The sequence below is a fragment of the Haematobia irritans genome, chromosome 4 (genome assembly GCF_050003625.1).
Source record: "Haematobia irritans isolate KBUSLIRL chromosome 4, ASM5000362v1, whole genome shotgun sequence".
Taxonomy (NCBI): Eukaryota; Metazoa; Arthropoda; class Insecta; order Diptera; family Muscidae; genus Haematobia; species Haematobia irritans.
Genome location: NC_134400.1, coordinates 85,582,312 through 85,598,294, shown reverse-complemented (window position 1 = coordinate 85,598,294; position 15,983 = coordinate 85,582,312). Strand labels below are relative to the sequence as shown.

General features: G+C 38.9%; 2 protein-coding genes across 5 annotated transcripts in view; one reads left to right on the top strand and one right to left on the bottom strand.

Moving 5' to 3' along the window:
• LOC142235594 (protein rhomboid-like) overlaps window positions 1-15,983 on the top strand; it is a 286,257-nt gene that overhangs the window by 62,872 nt on the left and 207,402 nt on the right. The gene's annotated exons all lie outside the window — the stretch shown is intronic.
• LOC142235646 (uncharacterized) lies at window positions 2,258-7,984 on the bottom strand. Its single transcript, XM_075306910.1, has 3 exons — window positions 6,916-7,984; window positions 3,808-6,747; window positions 2,258-3,108 (listed from the first exon to the last, which is right to left on the bottom strand). The coding sequence occupies exons 1-3, from the start codon at window positions 7,982-7,984 to the stop codon at window positions 2,258-2,260; spliced, it is 4,860 nt and encodes a 1,619-aa protein (XP_075163025.1).

Here is a 15,983-nt window from a genome sequence, read left to right as displayed (position 1 = left end):
TTTAGGTGTGGTTCACATTCAACATCGGCCCTTACAATTTAACCACCCTTTATAATACATAGATTGGGGCAACTGATATTTAATTATAAATGTAGAATTTTCTTTACTTCAACCGATTTCCAACCAATCTCTTCTCTGTGTATATGGGAAACAGTCTTTTTCGGTGTTGTTGCTGTAGTTTGGCAATGCACCGATATCATTATAACAATTTTTGTGCGTTTTGTAACACATTTCACTACACAAGCTCAAGCAGATATTTTCACCCGTGTCAATAATGTATGCACTTAGTGTGGTGGGAAATTGATATTTCAATGTGTTACTAATGGAATGACTAATTTAATATACTTCACACTGATTCTAAGACTTGCGGAAATACTACAAATCCAATTGAATATCAGGCGCCACAAACTCAATGACGAACACTATCTGACAAGAGTCAGCAACACTTTACACACACACCACGATACCTTCGGTAAAAATTGTAACTAGTTTCATTGTGCTATTAGCTGCATTCGAATTCGAATGACGCATTGACAATAATAATTGTGCCTGAGATTGATTTGTTGTTTAGGCTGAAATGCATCGAATTCAAATGTAAATGTATAATTAATTGACCACAAACTGGACTGGTACGAGGGTTTTATTGCGGTAGCTGTGAGAGCATTACACAAATTCGACCTTGACTAATTATGGAATGAAATGCACGGATGTACATATATGCACCACCTCTATAATATTCGATATTAGATTCATGCACATAAATAAAAATTTGAAAATGTTCCGTTTTTTTTTTTGGTTTTTCTCTAATGACTTGCCAAATTATGAGGCGATTCTTAGAGAATGACATTTTGCAAATTGTAGAAATATTTCAAATGAACTGCCTGGCTAGCCAAGCGAAAATTTGCAAAAGCCAATGGGCACTTAGTCTCTGGGTTATTTAATTTATGGACGCTGGCTAGGGGGCCATTGTGATGGTGGTGGCAGTGGCGGTTGTATCGGATGTTTTTCCTTGCCATTGGCTGTAGTTAAAATTTTTATCAGACGATCAATGACGTTTGCAAGCGTATTTTTATTTAGGAACATATGTACAAAATTTTATTGTTGTTGTTATTTTATAATGAACCAAACGAAAAAAAAACAGTGACTATGAATCGACGGATGTTAGACCTTTAAAAATGTGTATGATAGATCAGCAAATCAAGTCCTGCTTTATGGAGCCAAATATAGTTTTTGTTGCAAGTAGACAAAAATGTTCCATCTTCACCGTCCAAAAATAGCATTTTGTTCTTGAAACATGTTTGGGGTGATCATATTCCTTTTCTGCGTGTTAGTTCCATCAAATCCAGCCTGTCTATCTTACTTCTTCGAATGTTGTTGCAAACAACATACAGACCTCGATTTTTAACCGACCTTAAGGAAATTTGGTATAGGGTGTTTTTATGGCATATGCTATGGAAATTGTAAAATTCAATCCTATTTGGATATTGGGGACTCCCATAAATATTTTATTTAGTTATTCACAAGTAACAGAAATCTTATCACATACAAGTCCCCCATAAATCTTTTTTTTAAAACCGAACCATGTGAATAAGCTTCTAAGAGAATTATAGAAAGTGAAATGATCTTAGATGAAGTTCTCCTACAGTCTAAAATAACATGAACGAATAAGACCAGAGAGATTGCAGAAGAATTTCAACTATTTCCTAACTTTAACACTATGGATTAAAGGGAAACGTGAAGAAATGTTAATATAAACGAATAAAATAAGAAATTATTAAAACACAAATTTAAAATATACAAGTATGTACACAGAGTAAATATTGGTTGTTCCCAATAGAAGGTTCGTGGCGATTTTGAATAAATTTCCAACACAGGTTAAAGTTTAGCGAAATCCATTTATTTCTTTATTGCTTATTCTAAGCGCAACCATATGTTTTAATTCCTTAAAATTAATACATTTATTAAATATTTTTAAAGTTCAAGGTTATGTACATACTTATTGGTATCAAAATCACCAACTTATTTTTAAAGTTTTTTCTAGAAGAATCTTTGCTTCTGGTTAATTCAACCAACTATTGTAGAAAGAAAGAATGGGTTTAAGAAATGTGACAATGAAGTATGGTTAAAGTTGGTAATGATAATAATGATTCGATAATCGGAATCGATTCGTCAATTAAAAATTAAATTCACAACACAGGGTGACCAGTGGCGGTAACACCCCCCTGCAGTATTACTAGAAGCTTTCGTAGGAATACTCTCAATTTTTAGCCACATCCAAAACCGCTAATCTGGCAGCGGGTCTCACTAATACACCGTTGGATGTAAGAATTTTTGCGCTACGAACTTGCCCATCTTTTGCTATGGAAGTTTCAACAACTTTTCCTCTAAGCCACACGTTCCTTGGACTCGACGGGTCGACCACAATAACCAGATCGCCAACACTTATTGGTTTTGCTTTCTCATGCCACTTTGACCGAAATGTTAATGATGGTAAATATTCTTTGACCCATCGCCGCCAAAATCTTTCGGCATACTGTTGAGAATACAACCAATTGTTCCTCAGTGCAACTCCACTATCATCATACATTGCTAAAGGCTTCATACCGTTAGAAGAACCAACTAAAAAATGGTTTGGTGTGATTGCCTCACCATTCTCATTATCGATGGGTACATACACAAGAGGCCGTGAGTTTATAATATTTTCCACCTCCGCCATCATACCTCGCAGTAACTCTTCATTTGGTATTCTAGTTGGCGTAATATTATAGTAAACAGTTTTTATGGATCGCACAAGCCTTTCCCATGCGCCACCCATATGTGGTGACGATGGGGGATTAAAATTCCATTTTGTTGTTGTGGTGGTGAATTTACGAACCAACTCATTTTTGTCAACCTCCTTTGCCGCTTCGCGTAGTTCCCTTTCTGCACTAACAAAATTTGTGCCGTTGTCACTGTAGAACTCATTTGGAATCCCACGGCGACACATGAAATTTCTAATTGCCATAATGCATGATGATGTATTAAGTGTGGTGACTATTTCAATGTGGATGGCTCTCATCGTCAAGCAGGTGAATAGAGCACCATATCTTTTCTCCGTATGCCTGCCGACTGTAACCATAATTGGGCCGAAGTAATCTAACCCCGTGTACGAAAAGGGAGCACAAAATGCCGCAAGTCGGGCTGTCGGCAACCTTGCCATTTGAGGAATGGTTGGAGCAGCTTTCCTTATTTTGCATATCTGACAATTTTTTACAACTCTTTTGAGAACCGCTCTTAATTTAGGTATGTAGAATTTTTGTCGAATCTCATTAACCACTGTTTCGTGGTTCATATGGTGAAAATGTGAATGGAAATCATTAATTAACAGCATTGTTATGCGGCTAGCTCTGGGCAAAATAGTTGGATTTCTTGTATCTTCCGAAATCCATGCTTCATTTAAGCGCCCGTCAACCCGAAGAATATCGCATTCATCCAAAAAAGGTGAAACTTTGTATATAGAACTAGCCTTACTTACTCGTTTGTTCATTTTGAGAGCGTGAATTTCATCCGAATAAAATTCTAGTTGTGCCAAGCGAAACAATACACTTTCTGCCTTTAAAATTTCTTCAGATGTTAGTTCTTTGTGTTTTTGTTTCTTTTTGATAATATTACAAAATCGCAATACGTATGCAGTGGTTCTCAAAAGTCTTTTCCATTTCGAAAATCGATCGATTTCTATAATTGGTGTTGTGTCCACGTGTAGTAGAACCGTCTCTCTTGATTCGATGTTTGGTGGAACCAATTCTATTTTTTCTAAAGGCCACTCACTTTTCGGTTTTAGAAGAAAATTCGGTCCCTTAAACCAACGACTCTCAGCAGAAATATCAGGCTTTCTTGCCCATTTAGTTGCCTCGTCAGCTACGTTTTCTTTGCCTGTTATCCAATTCCACTCACCCAATTCAGTAGTTTCGAGAATCTCACTTACTCGGAGGGCAACAAACTGGTGGTATTTTTTGTTATTATAAGTGAGCCAACTTAGGACCGTCCTTGAATCGGACCAAAAATATTTCCTATTTATTTTGATAGAATGATTGCTTATTATGGTGTTTGCAAATCGGGTACCAATGAGAGCAGCCATGAGTTCTAAACGAGGTATTGAGATAACACGCAATGGAGCAACTCTCGTTTTAGAACCGACTAATGAGCAAACCACACTCTCACCATTAACTATTCGAAGATAAGCTACTGCGGCGTAGCCGTTCTCGCTTGCATCTACAAACGTGTGTAGCTCGACTTCTGTGTTGTTGTAATCAGATATACACTTGAGATAACATCGCTGAATGCTCACGTTCTCTAATTCCGGTAGATGTTGTAACCATTTTATCCATTTTTCATTTTGTTCTTTCTTGATGGGTTCATCCCACTCAACCCCGGATTTCCAAATTTCTTGAAGAATTATTTTGAGGTACATGAGGAAGTTGCCGACTAAACCCAGCGGGTCATAAATTGCCATTAAAATTTTCAATATTTGCCTTTTGGTTGCATATTTTCTACCGCAGACTACATCATTCTCTAAAATATGAGGGGATATTTTAAAGACAATTTTATCCGTTGGAGGATTCCAAAAAACACCCAAAATTTTTTCAGTTTCCTTGTCCGATCCGATGTTAAGCTGTTTTTGTGATTTTGCTAGTTGGCCTTCTAGTCGTTCAATAACAGCTGGTACGTTGGAGCACCAGTTTCTTAAATTGAAGCCAGCTTGCCTTTGTATAAAATGGGTTTCTTTTGCTATTTGAATTGCTTGTTCTGGTGTATCTGTAGAGTAAAGGAAGTCGTCTACGTAATGATTTTCCTTAACTGCCGACGCTGCTTGTGGTAGCTTTTCTTCGAATTTTGCGGCATTTACATTTTTTATATATTGGGAGATACAAGGAGAACAAGATGCTCCGAAGGTCATCACATTCATAATGTACACGTCTGGCTCCACATCCGTTTGGCAGTTTCGCCATAGAAAACGCTGAACGTGCCTATCTTCTTCCCGAATAAACACCTGGTGAAACATTTGCTCGATGTCACCGCAGATCGCTACTGATCTTTCTCTAAATTTATACAAAATGGCTTGAAGTGAGCATAAAAAATCTGGGCCTTTAAGCAACATTGAATTTAAAGAGACCCCGTTAAACTTCGCCGCTGCGTCCCATACAATTCTGCACTTGCCTGGTTTGTTTTTATTAAATACGGGAAATATTGGCAAGTACCAAACCCTTTGAAACTTTTCAGTTGGGTCAATCTTGCTAATAAAACCCTTTGCTAGATAATTTCTCAAAGTTTCCACGAATGTATTCAACAAGTCTTTATTTTTCAATAATTTATTTTCGAGACAGACAAGTCTCTTTTTTGCCATCTCATAATTATCTGGAAATAACACTTCGTCATAACGCCACAACAGTGATGTTTGGTAATGTCCGTCCGCACGCTGATGGGTAAATGTTTTTAGTATATTCATTGATTTTTCATCTTCTTTATTTGTATGTTGTTTCACAAAATTTATGCCCAAATTTTCAACGTTATAAAATAATTTCACCATCTGGTGTATTTTGGAGTCGTTCTCTGAACATTCGCAAATATGCATAGAGAAGGGTGAGTAGGGTGAATCGCCGCAGGGGCCAAACACAGTCCAACCAAGCGCTGTCTTTATGGCAATTGGTTTCCCTACCCCTCCTTCTCTAACTTTATTACAAATTGTCAAATTCGCATTGTTCAATCCAATAAGAATTTTTGGAGTAGCAGCACAATAGCTTTCGATGGGTAACCCTTTTAAATAAGAGTATTTCTGGCAAAGAGATTCATAGTCCATCGATTGTTCAGGCAATAAAAGTTGTTTCACAGACCGTACATCAAGTGAAAATGGTTTTTTATTTTGTCCTGATACTCGTATTTGCAGTCGTTGTGACTTACTCTCAGTCCGTTTCACATTAGCCGTCCATTTAAGACAGAGCTGTTCAGTTTCACCTTTTAAATCTAATTGATTTAAAATATTCTCTTCTATTAAGCTAGTTGACGACCCGTCATCTAAAAATGCAAAAGTATGTACGACTTTGTTGTTGTTGCCATGAATACATACTGGTAATACTTTAAAGAGGAGTGGTTGTTTCGTGACGTCATGAGTGTTCAGATTTTCCTCTTCTTTGTTTATATTAATCTCTTTTGTATCCACTCTCTTCTCATTACTTCTCTCTGGATGCATGTGTGGTGAGTTTCTTGAGCCATGCAATAAGTGGTGATGTTTATATTGGCACCCATCGACGTTACAGTTCTTGTTTTTGTTGTAGCAAACACCTGAGTGTTTTCTTAAGCAGTGCTTGCACAAATCAAATTGCTTTATTGCATTCCACCTTTCTTTACGATCGTACTCAAGGAATTTTTGACAATTAGCAATGTTATTACAATCTCCCTTACATACATGACATTTCTTTTTCTTCTCATCTCCGTGAGTGTTTACATACTCGTTTTTTTGTTTACGATTGTGGGTAGATGAAGAATGAATATTATTTTCAACATTAACGGTACTAGCTGAAAGGCCAATGTCAAAAATCCATGCAGAAAAATCAAGTAAGTTTACTTTTTTCCCACTTTGCTGTAAAATTAATTTTTGTGCTCCCCAGTTGATTTGATAGTATGGTGGTAATTTGGATATAAGCTCTTGGAGTAGAGATGAATCGTTAAGCTCATCATCAAGGCCACAGGCTTCAATTGTGGATTGAAGACCTTTAACGTGAATAGCAAAATTTGTAATTGATTCCATTTTATTCGGATTGACGGATGGAAGTGATTTTATTTTACTTTTTAGTGCAAATAATATTTTATCGGGCTGGCCGTACAAAACTTTCAAAATTGAAATTGCATGGGAGACACACGAAGGATGGACTAGTATACGTTTGACGGCTTCTAATGCCTCTCCACGTAATGCCCGTTGCAGACGTATGAGGTTTTCTGCATCAGTTAGACCACAGACGGCGGTGGACCATTCGTACGTGGAATTGAACAAGGGCCATTCTTCGGGTGAGCCTGAAAAGGTGGGTAGTTCCTTTGGTACGGTTTGACGAGCGTGTAGTTGGTCAGATGTTAGTCTGCGTTGGGTTGTTGATGGCTGTTCCAAGTGTGGCTGGGATGTATCAGGCAAGTTATGAGAACCTGGTGGTGTTTGTTGAAAATTACCGCTGTCTTTAATACAGCTAGGGTTTGCCGGTTGTACCAAATGATGTTTGTTATTATGGAGACCAAATGATGTTTGTTGTACGTTACTGCTGTCACGAAAAGAGCATTGAGTTGTAGGATGTACATTCTGACGTTTTGTCGAATGAAGTGCAAACATTGGATCAATAAAATCGAACGAATTATTGTTGTTATTCGTATTATTGGCTTGCGATGGTACCATGTTGTGGGCAACAGCTGACATAAACGGGTAGGTTGTGGGCATACATTCCGGGGCTTTTGCGGCCATTGAGGTTAAGTTTGGCATGTCAGCCTCTACATTTGGGGTAAGTAACATATCTACAGCAGATTTTCCCAAATTCACACCCATTTCATTTACGCCAACTATGGTACGATCTATTTCTGGAGATTCCTCGAGCTCTTCCAAAATTTTATACTTCTTGGCTAGGTATTCTTGATCCCTTTTTGCTGCAAGTTCTCGTTCCTCCTCCAATCTTTTGAGTTCAAGAGCTGTTTTACTATTACACGAAATGTGTGAAATACTAGAGGAGCGTGAGCTTCCACAAGATCTTATGCTTTTACTGGAGCGGAGTGTGCAGGGTGGACAAGTCCATGAGTTGAAAGGTTCCGAAGCTTTGCTACAATTTTCGTGGTAAGGCTTTTGGCAATCACGGCAACATACAACAGTTCCATTAATAGACTCGTGGCAAAGTTGGCACAATATTGTGGATGCTTTCTGGTTGGCGACGTTGAGGTTATGTGGTTCGCCCTGACCTATAGAAGAGTCCATTTTAGTACTTACGTGTGGCTTAGGATATGTCACAATCAGCTTCGTGGAATTCGGCAGCTTATCTTCTCTTTCCAGGTCAATACCAGTTAAGACGAGGGAGTCCGCAATAAGAATTAAAAAATTTTGTTCCCAATAGAAGGTTCGTGGCGATTTTGAATAAATTTCCAACACAGGTTAAAGTTTAGCGAAATCCATTTATTTCTTTATTGCTTATTCTAAGCGCAACCATATGTTTTAATTCCTTAAAATTAATACATTTATTAAATATTTTTAAAGTTCAAGGTTATGTACATACTTATTGGTATCAAAATCACCAACTTATTTTTAAAGTTTTTTCTAGAAGAATCTTTGCTTCTGGTTAATTCAACCAACTATTGTAGAAAGAAAGAATGGGTTTAAGAAATGTGACAATGAAGTATGGTTAAAGTTGGTAATGATAATAATGATTCGATAATCGGAATCGATTCGTCAATTAAAAATTAAATTCACAACACAGGGTGACCAGTGGCGGTAACATTGGTTGAAAATCGATTGTTATAATTAAATTCTGCATTTAGAATGAAATCACAGTTGTGTCAATCTATTTAATTTATTTACAACTATTATTTCGGTTGTCACAACTGCCAGCAGATAGTTGCTGCAACTGCCAAAAGGAGGATGACAGTAAATTCCGCTATCACAACCAATCAGTATTCTCTGTGTATATAAAACCGTGAGTTCGACTGGATCGAAACCCACATACCCACCACCATGTATCACATACAGTAATTTCCTTCGAGAAAATCACGTCACAACGGATTATGTCATTGATATGTCTTTAGCGTAATTTGGTCTGACAAATGACGTACCACGGCAACCCGTTATTTCACTGGGATCAGACCACCTTCCCACAATTCTCACTATTAACCGACCCTCCGATTTCATAAACTCTGAACGGACGTTGATCAACCAAAAGAAAGTCAACTGGGAATAACAGGTTGGCTGATAAGTTCCCGGTCTCACACAAATGATTCGTGTCAAAATTTGACGTCTGTAAGTCAATTAGTTTGTGAGATAGAGCGTCTTTTGTGAAGCAACTTTTGTTATTGTGAAAAAAATGGAAAAAAGGAATTTCGTGTTTTGATAAAATAATGTTTTCTGAAGGGAAAAACTACGGTGGAAGCAAAAACTTGGCTTGATAATGAGTTTCCGTACTCTGTCCCAGGGAAATCAACAATAATTGATTGGTATGTAAAATTCAAACGTGGTGAAATGAGCACGGAGGACGGTGAACGCAGTGGATGCCCGAAAGAGGTGGTTACCGACGAAAACATCAAAAAAATCCACAAAATGATGTTGAATGACCGTAAAATGAAGTTGATCGAGATAGAAGAGGCCTTAGAGATGTCAAAAGAACGTGTTGGTCATATCATTCATCAATATTTGGATATGCGGAGCTCTGTGCAAAATGGGTGCCGCGCGAGCTCACATTTGACCAAAAACAACAACGTGTTGATGATTCTGAGCGGTGTTTGCAGCTGTTAACTCGTAATACACCCAAGTTTTTCCGTCGATATGTGACAATGGATGAAACATGGCTCCATCACTACACTCCTGAGTCCAATCGACAGTCGGCTGAGTGGACAGCGACCGGTGAACCGTCTCTGAAGCGTGGAAAGACTCAAAAGCCTGCTGGCAATGTAATGGCCTCTGTTTTTTGGTATGCGCATGGAATAATTTTTTCGATTATCTTGAGAAGGGAAAAACTATCAACAGTGACTATTATATGGCGTTATTGGAGCGTTTGAAGGTCGAAATCGCGGCAAAACGGCCCCATATGAAGAAGAAAAAAGTGTTGTTCCACCAAGACAACGCACCGTGCCACAAGTCATTGAGAACGATGGCAAAAATTCATGAATTGGGCTTCGAATTGCTTCCCCACCCACCGTATTCTCCAGATCTGGCCCCAGCGACTTTTTCTTATTCTCAGACCTCAAAAGGATGCTCGCAGGGAAAAAAATTGGCTGAAATGAGGAGGTGATCGCCGAGACTGAGGCCTATTTTGAGGCAAAACCGAAGGAGTACTACCAAAATGGTCTCACTGATGCCAACTTCCCAGCAGAAACACTGGGACTCACAGGCGAGTGTGATGAACGCCGTCGTGATAACTCTGCTGAACTGAACTGAATCTAAAGCTTAGTAAGATATTCGATGAGCACAAGGGGAACACATGGTTAGAACACTTGAAGCAATGTAACTTAGACACAAATAAGTTGTGGTCAACAGGGAGAGCCCTCTTGAACCCCGCTACTAGGGATTTCCTTTGGCGACGTGACAGTGACTGATTCGAAGAAATGCTCCAGATTTTTCAACCGACAAGTTGGCAAGCATCCCTCGATTGATTGATCGAAAAGGTCTCCGAGCCGACCACAGCCGAAGTTATCGATGTCTTCAACAGCACGAAACCATCCAAAGAGATGGGCCCGACGGTATCTCTATGCTAATGCTGAAGCGTATGGGAATACTGGAAGTTGAGTATTTGACCAGACTTCTCAAATTGTCCTTGGAATGATACCCGATGTATTAAAAAGGGTTGGGTTGATTCCAATACTGAAGACAGGCAAAGACTCGAGCAAGGGTGAATCGTACAGACCGAGTTTCCTTCTCTCGCCAGTAGCCAAGACACCTGAGGCACTAGTCCTCCCTAGCACTGTGGAGAAATTTCCAGCTGCCAATAATCAACATGGATTCCGCAAAGTAAATAGTAGGACCACGGCTTTGCATGCCATTTCAGAATACATAAGTAGGAGACTCAATCAGGCCAAGCCGAGTCACAACTCGGTCCTCGTTGACCATGCCAGAATATTCGAGAACATGTCCCTACCGGCAGGTACCAAGCGTTGGGTTACGAATTATTTGTGCGGGCGCAAGTCGGACGTGAAATTTAGGGATAGGAAGTCAGGACACCGTAGAGTGAAACAGGAAGTTCCCCAGGATGGGATGATATCTCCGGCACTCTTTAAACTCTACATATCCTCTATTCCACCCCCTTCTGACGGCGTCGAGATTGTATCATACCTAAACGACTATACGACTATACAATCATGGCATCCAATGTTGATAACATATACGATTGATAAAACGTCTAACTTGCTGATCCTACCCGGTACTGGTAGAAATTTTAGGATGTCTGCTACCAAATCTTCAGCCACACTATTCACTACTAGATGTGTGCACGTGACTAATATTTTGCTCACGCACACGCACGACGGAGAAATCTTATTCACGCACTCTCACGCACGATATTTTTTGGTAGGACTCATGCTCACGAAAAGAAAATTTGTACTCAAGCACACTCACACACGAAAATCTTTTAAATGTCGTGACCCACGAATAATTTTATGAGTAATTTACAAATAGAACCTGAGTGAAAACATGAGTATGATTAAAATCGAGAGCATTATAAAACTGTTAACACCACACCATCACTAAAATTATAAATGAATTCAACTCGTAAGCATTTTATGTTCGTAAGCGGGATTATTTTCGTGAGCGTTTTTTTCCGAAATTCGTTACTCACGCACACTCACGAAGATATTATTTTCGTGTCTCACGCACACTCACGTGCACACCTCTATTCACAACATGGACGGCAGAAGAACACTGGCTGTTGAATATTAGTGTCGATGGCGAAATGATTCCGACCATAAGTTACCCCAAGATTCTCGGAGTCACATTCGACAGCCTTTTCAGGTAGTCTGTACATGCCACTGCATTTGGGGTGCGGACAAAGAAACCTTGTTAATCACCTATAAGGCAATTCGTCGGATAGTGGTAAAAGTGTGTGGACACCTCAGACAAGAGATACGCAGCGGAATAACAAGCAGACCTAACAGGACGCTGCCCTAGAACTGTGACAGGATGTCTTCGCAGCGCACCTCTGGATTACCTTTTAAGTATCTGACATTCGTTTGTACGTGCATCCTTATTTTAATTTGATTGATTAATTCTTTAGATCCAAGCTTTTTTCAGTGTTCTTTAGAGTTCATCTGTGGCAACACACCGTCCCCTTACCTATGGATAATGGCGATGTAGTCGTAATATTATATCCGTTTAACTTTGATTTGCAATAATTCGTATTGTCTTTATTTGAATCTTGGTCACTGTAATCTTGGCAATTTTTAACAACCTTGTATCCGCCATTTCCTCCTTCCCTTTATTATCGGTCTGTAAAAACAAACGTGATTGCGCGGTGGCTCTTTGGCGTTTGCATTGTGATTTTTGTTGTTACTTTGTGTTCGGTAAGCGGCTTTTGGGGTTGCTTAGGGTCAAAGCATTGCAAATGTCTAGTTTTCGGCTTTGTTTAGTGAAAAAACGGGGCTGATGTTTGGCTCACACCTCCCCTACTACATTTAGCTGAAATCCGCCTCCATTTGCAGGTGATGGCATTGTCGTTACGCGATACTGAAAACGGATATTGTTCAGGTGCGCTTGCGGATTGCAAACATTAACGGATCTTAAAGCTGCTGCTCCAGTAGTTATTGCTGTTGCTGCCGTTTGGCAATTGTTCTGGATTGCAGACGGACGAAGGTTGTTGGAGGTGACAGATTTGCTGGTTCATTTGTACTCTGGCCTATTGCATTTTAGCAAGGGGAGTTGCACTTAACTATAGCTACAGTTGTTTTCCACCACTGGACAAAGCTAGTGACTGCTGCTGTCTGTGGGTTGCTGGTGGGTCTGCATGTGATCTGGTTAGCACTGTGCCCAGCCACTAGTTAACCTGGCAGTCAATCTGAGTATCTGTCTGGCGGTGCTTAGTGCCGGTTTGGTGTGAACATTTTTTGAGATGGATTTTGTGGCAAACGGCTAGTTGTTGTTAGGCGCTATGACTTGGTCTATACCACGGACATTATTGGCCCGTTTGCCGGTACTTGGTTAGGTAGGTACGAGAGGAATGCGAGCGACACAAATAGTTTCGTTTAATGCAATATTTATTTATATTTGCATTGCACTTACATTCGTCCATATGTATGTAAGTCCGATACATGCATGAGATACCGATACGTTGGCTGGTGCTATGGCAATGTATGTCGGTTTGTGGGAACGTGAGATTTCTTGTATCTCTGGTATTTATTATGGGCACCTAGGACAGATAGATAGAGGTGTATTAAGTCATACAAACATTCGTTTGTTCTGTTTGCATAGCATTGCTCATTGCATGGCTGTATGTAGGTCTATATTCAGATATACAACATTTATGTTCAAAATATTTTGTACACTGGTGGGCAAAATATATTGTGCAATTAGCACTACGGAAAATAAAACTAAAAATGTCATGATTTTGAAGTAACAATTCTGATATCCATCATCCTTATAATAGAGCACGTGCACGTGACTCGAAATTGTCGTGACTCACGAAAATTTTCGTGATTCGTGCGTGAGTCACGCTCATGACAACAGTTTGAGTTGCGTGAGCGTGATTAACAAACCAAAATGTCGTGCGTGAGCGTGAGTCACGAAAATAATATCTTCGTGAGTGTGCGCGAGTAACGAATTACACTCACGAAAATATTCCTGCTCACCCACATAAAACGCTTAAGAGTTAAATTCGATTACAATTTTAGTGATACCTGAGATCCCAGCAAAAACAGAGCTTCCAAAAAAGTAGTTTGGATCCCCAATCTGTGATCCGGAAGTAGTGCAAACTTGGATCATCTTCAATGAATTTTACACGGGCTTGTCATAGGACGGAAGTACTCCCTTTTTGGATCCTTTGCATTACTCTAGAAGTTGTGCCCTGGAAGTTAATTTGAATGAAGAAATTTAAAAAGCAAAAAAAAAATTTCAACCAATTTCACTTTTTTTTCAACCATATGTTTTTTTATTACACTATTTTATTTTCCTTTTATCTAATTTTTACAATTTGAGAAACTTTTTCGCTCCGACCAGGGGTTGAACCTGGATTTGCTGGCACCATAACAGAACGCCTTAGCCCTGCCACAAACGCCATTGAATATAAAGCGTCGAAAGGTCAATTCAAATGTGTGTGATATGTTCGTAATACGACATCAAGGAATAACATTCTAATTGCTTCTCGAGAAGTTCTTTATTAGTATGAACGAAAAAATAAGAAACGCAGGTTCAAATCTCACCAGCGGCAATTTTTTTTATCAAATATTTTTCAAAAAAATTATTTTTTATGTTATGCATCCTTTTTATTTTCGGCATATATTTTCGTATAAATATATTTTTTTCATTACAAATCAACAAAAAAATTAAAAATTCTCGTAATTTGCAAAATCTTCTCAAAAGAACTTCAATGGAAGCGAAAAAGTCAAACGGCACATGTTCAAATCCCAGCGGGGATGAAATTTATTTTTTATTATTATTACCTCTTTATTAATTTTCTATTTTTTTTAGTTTTCTATTTTTTTAAATTTAATTATCCAAAATTTGCACTTAAAATACCCTGATTGTGTTCTTTCTAATACTTGTCCAAAAGGACTGCATCGGAAGTAGAAACAAATCATTGGGGGATCCCAAGATGCGCTTTAGAAGAAATGTTTGTCCACTTGTCCTAAAGGACTGCATCGGAAGTGGAAAAAAATCATGGGGGGATCCCACGATGCTCTTTAGAAGAAATGTTTGTGGACTTGTCCAAAAGGACTGAATCGGAAGTTGAAGAAACTCGATGGGGGATCCTGGGATGGGCTTTAAAAGAAATGTTTGTGGAACAACTTCCATTTTTTTTGCTGGGATGTTAAGGGTTCGATTTTAATAATGCTCATGTTTTCAGACACTTCGGTAAGGTAAATTAATCATAAAATTATTCGTGAGTCACGATATGTTTCGTGAGTAACGATATGTTTCGTGAGTGACGATATTTTTCGTGAGTCACGGTATTTTTCGTGAGTCACGATGTTTTCGTGCGTGAGTACAAATTTTCTTTTTGTGAGTGTGCGTGAGTCCTACCAAATATATCGTGCGTGAGCGTGCGTGACTATGATTTTTCAGTCGTGAGTGTGCGTGAGCGTGAGTAAACTATTACTCACGTGCACACCTCTACCTTATTATACCCCCATATACCGTCATTTCAACAGCCGTGGCTCTGAATTCGCGTCATATCTCAGGGTGTGATTCGAATTCAGTGTTTTGGATGTGAATTTAAAATTTTCGTGATATTTTTCCAAATAAATATTTTTTATAATTTTTAATGCATTCTAACACTCGCGGTTACGTGAACACCGAATAACGTGAACACTCTTTTTCTTACACTAACTACTCCATAACGCTGAAAAACATGAAATTTGACGTTAAACGCAGATTCACAATGTCAAGTACAATTTCAAGTACACATACGGAGTTTTTTAGTGACCACGTTGCAAATTTCAACCGGATCGGATGAATTTTGCTTCTCCAAGAGGCTCCGGAGATCAAATCTGAGGAACGGTTTATATGGGGGCTATATATAATTATGGACCGATATGGACCAATTTTTGCATGGTTGCTAGAGACCATATAACACCATGTACCAAATTTCAACCGAATCGGATGAATTTTGCTCCTCCAAGAGGTTCCGAGATCAAATCTGGGGATCTGTTTATATGGGGGCTATATATAATTTTGGACCAATATGGACCAATTTTTGCATGGTTGTTAGAGACCATATACTAACACCACCTACCAAATTTCAACCGGATCGGATGAATTTTGCTCCTCTAAGAGGCTCCGGAGGTCAAATCTGAGGTTTATATGAGGGCTATATATAATTATGGACCGATATGGACCAATTTTTTCATGGTTGTAAGAGACCATATAACACCACGTACCAAATTTCAACCGAATCGGATGAATTTTGCTCCTCCAAGAGGTTCCGGAGGTCAAATCTGGGGATCGATTTATATGGGGGCTATATATAATTATGGACCGATATGGACCAATTCTTGCGTAATTGTTAGGGACCACATACTAACACCACGGATCGGATGAATTTTGCTCCTCCAAATCTGGGGATCTGTTA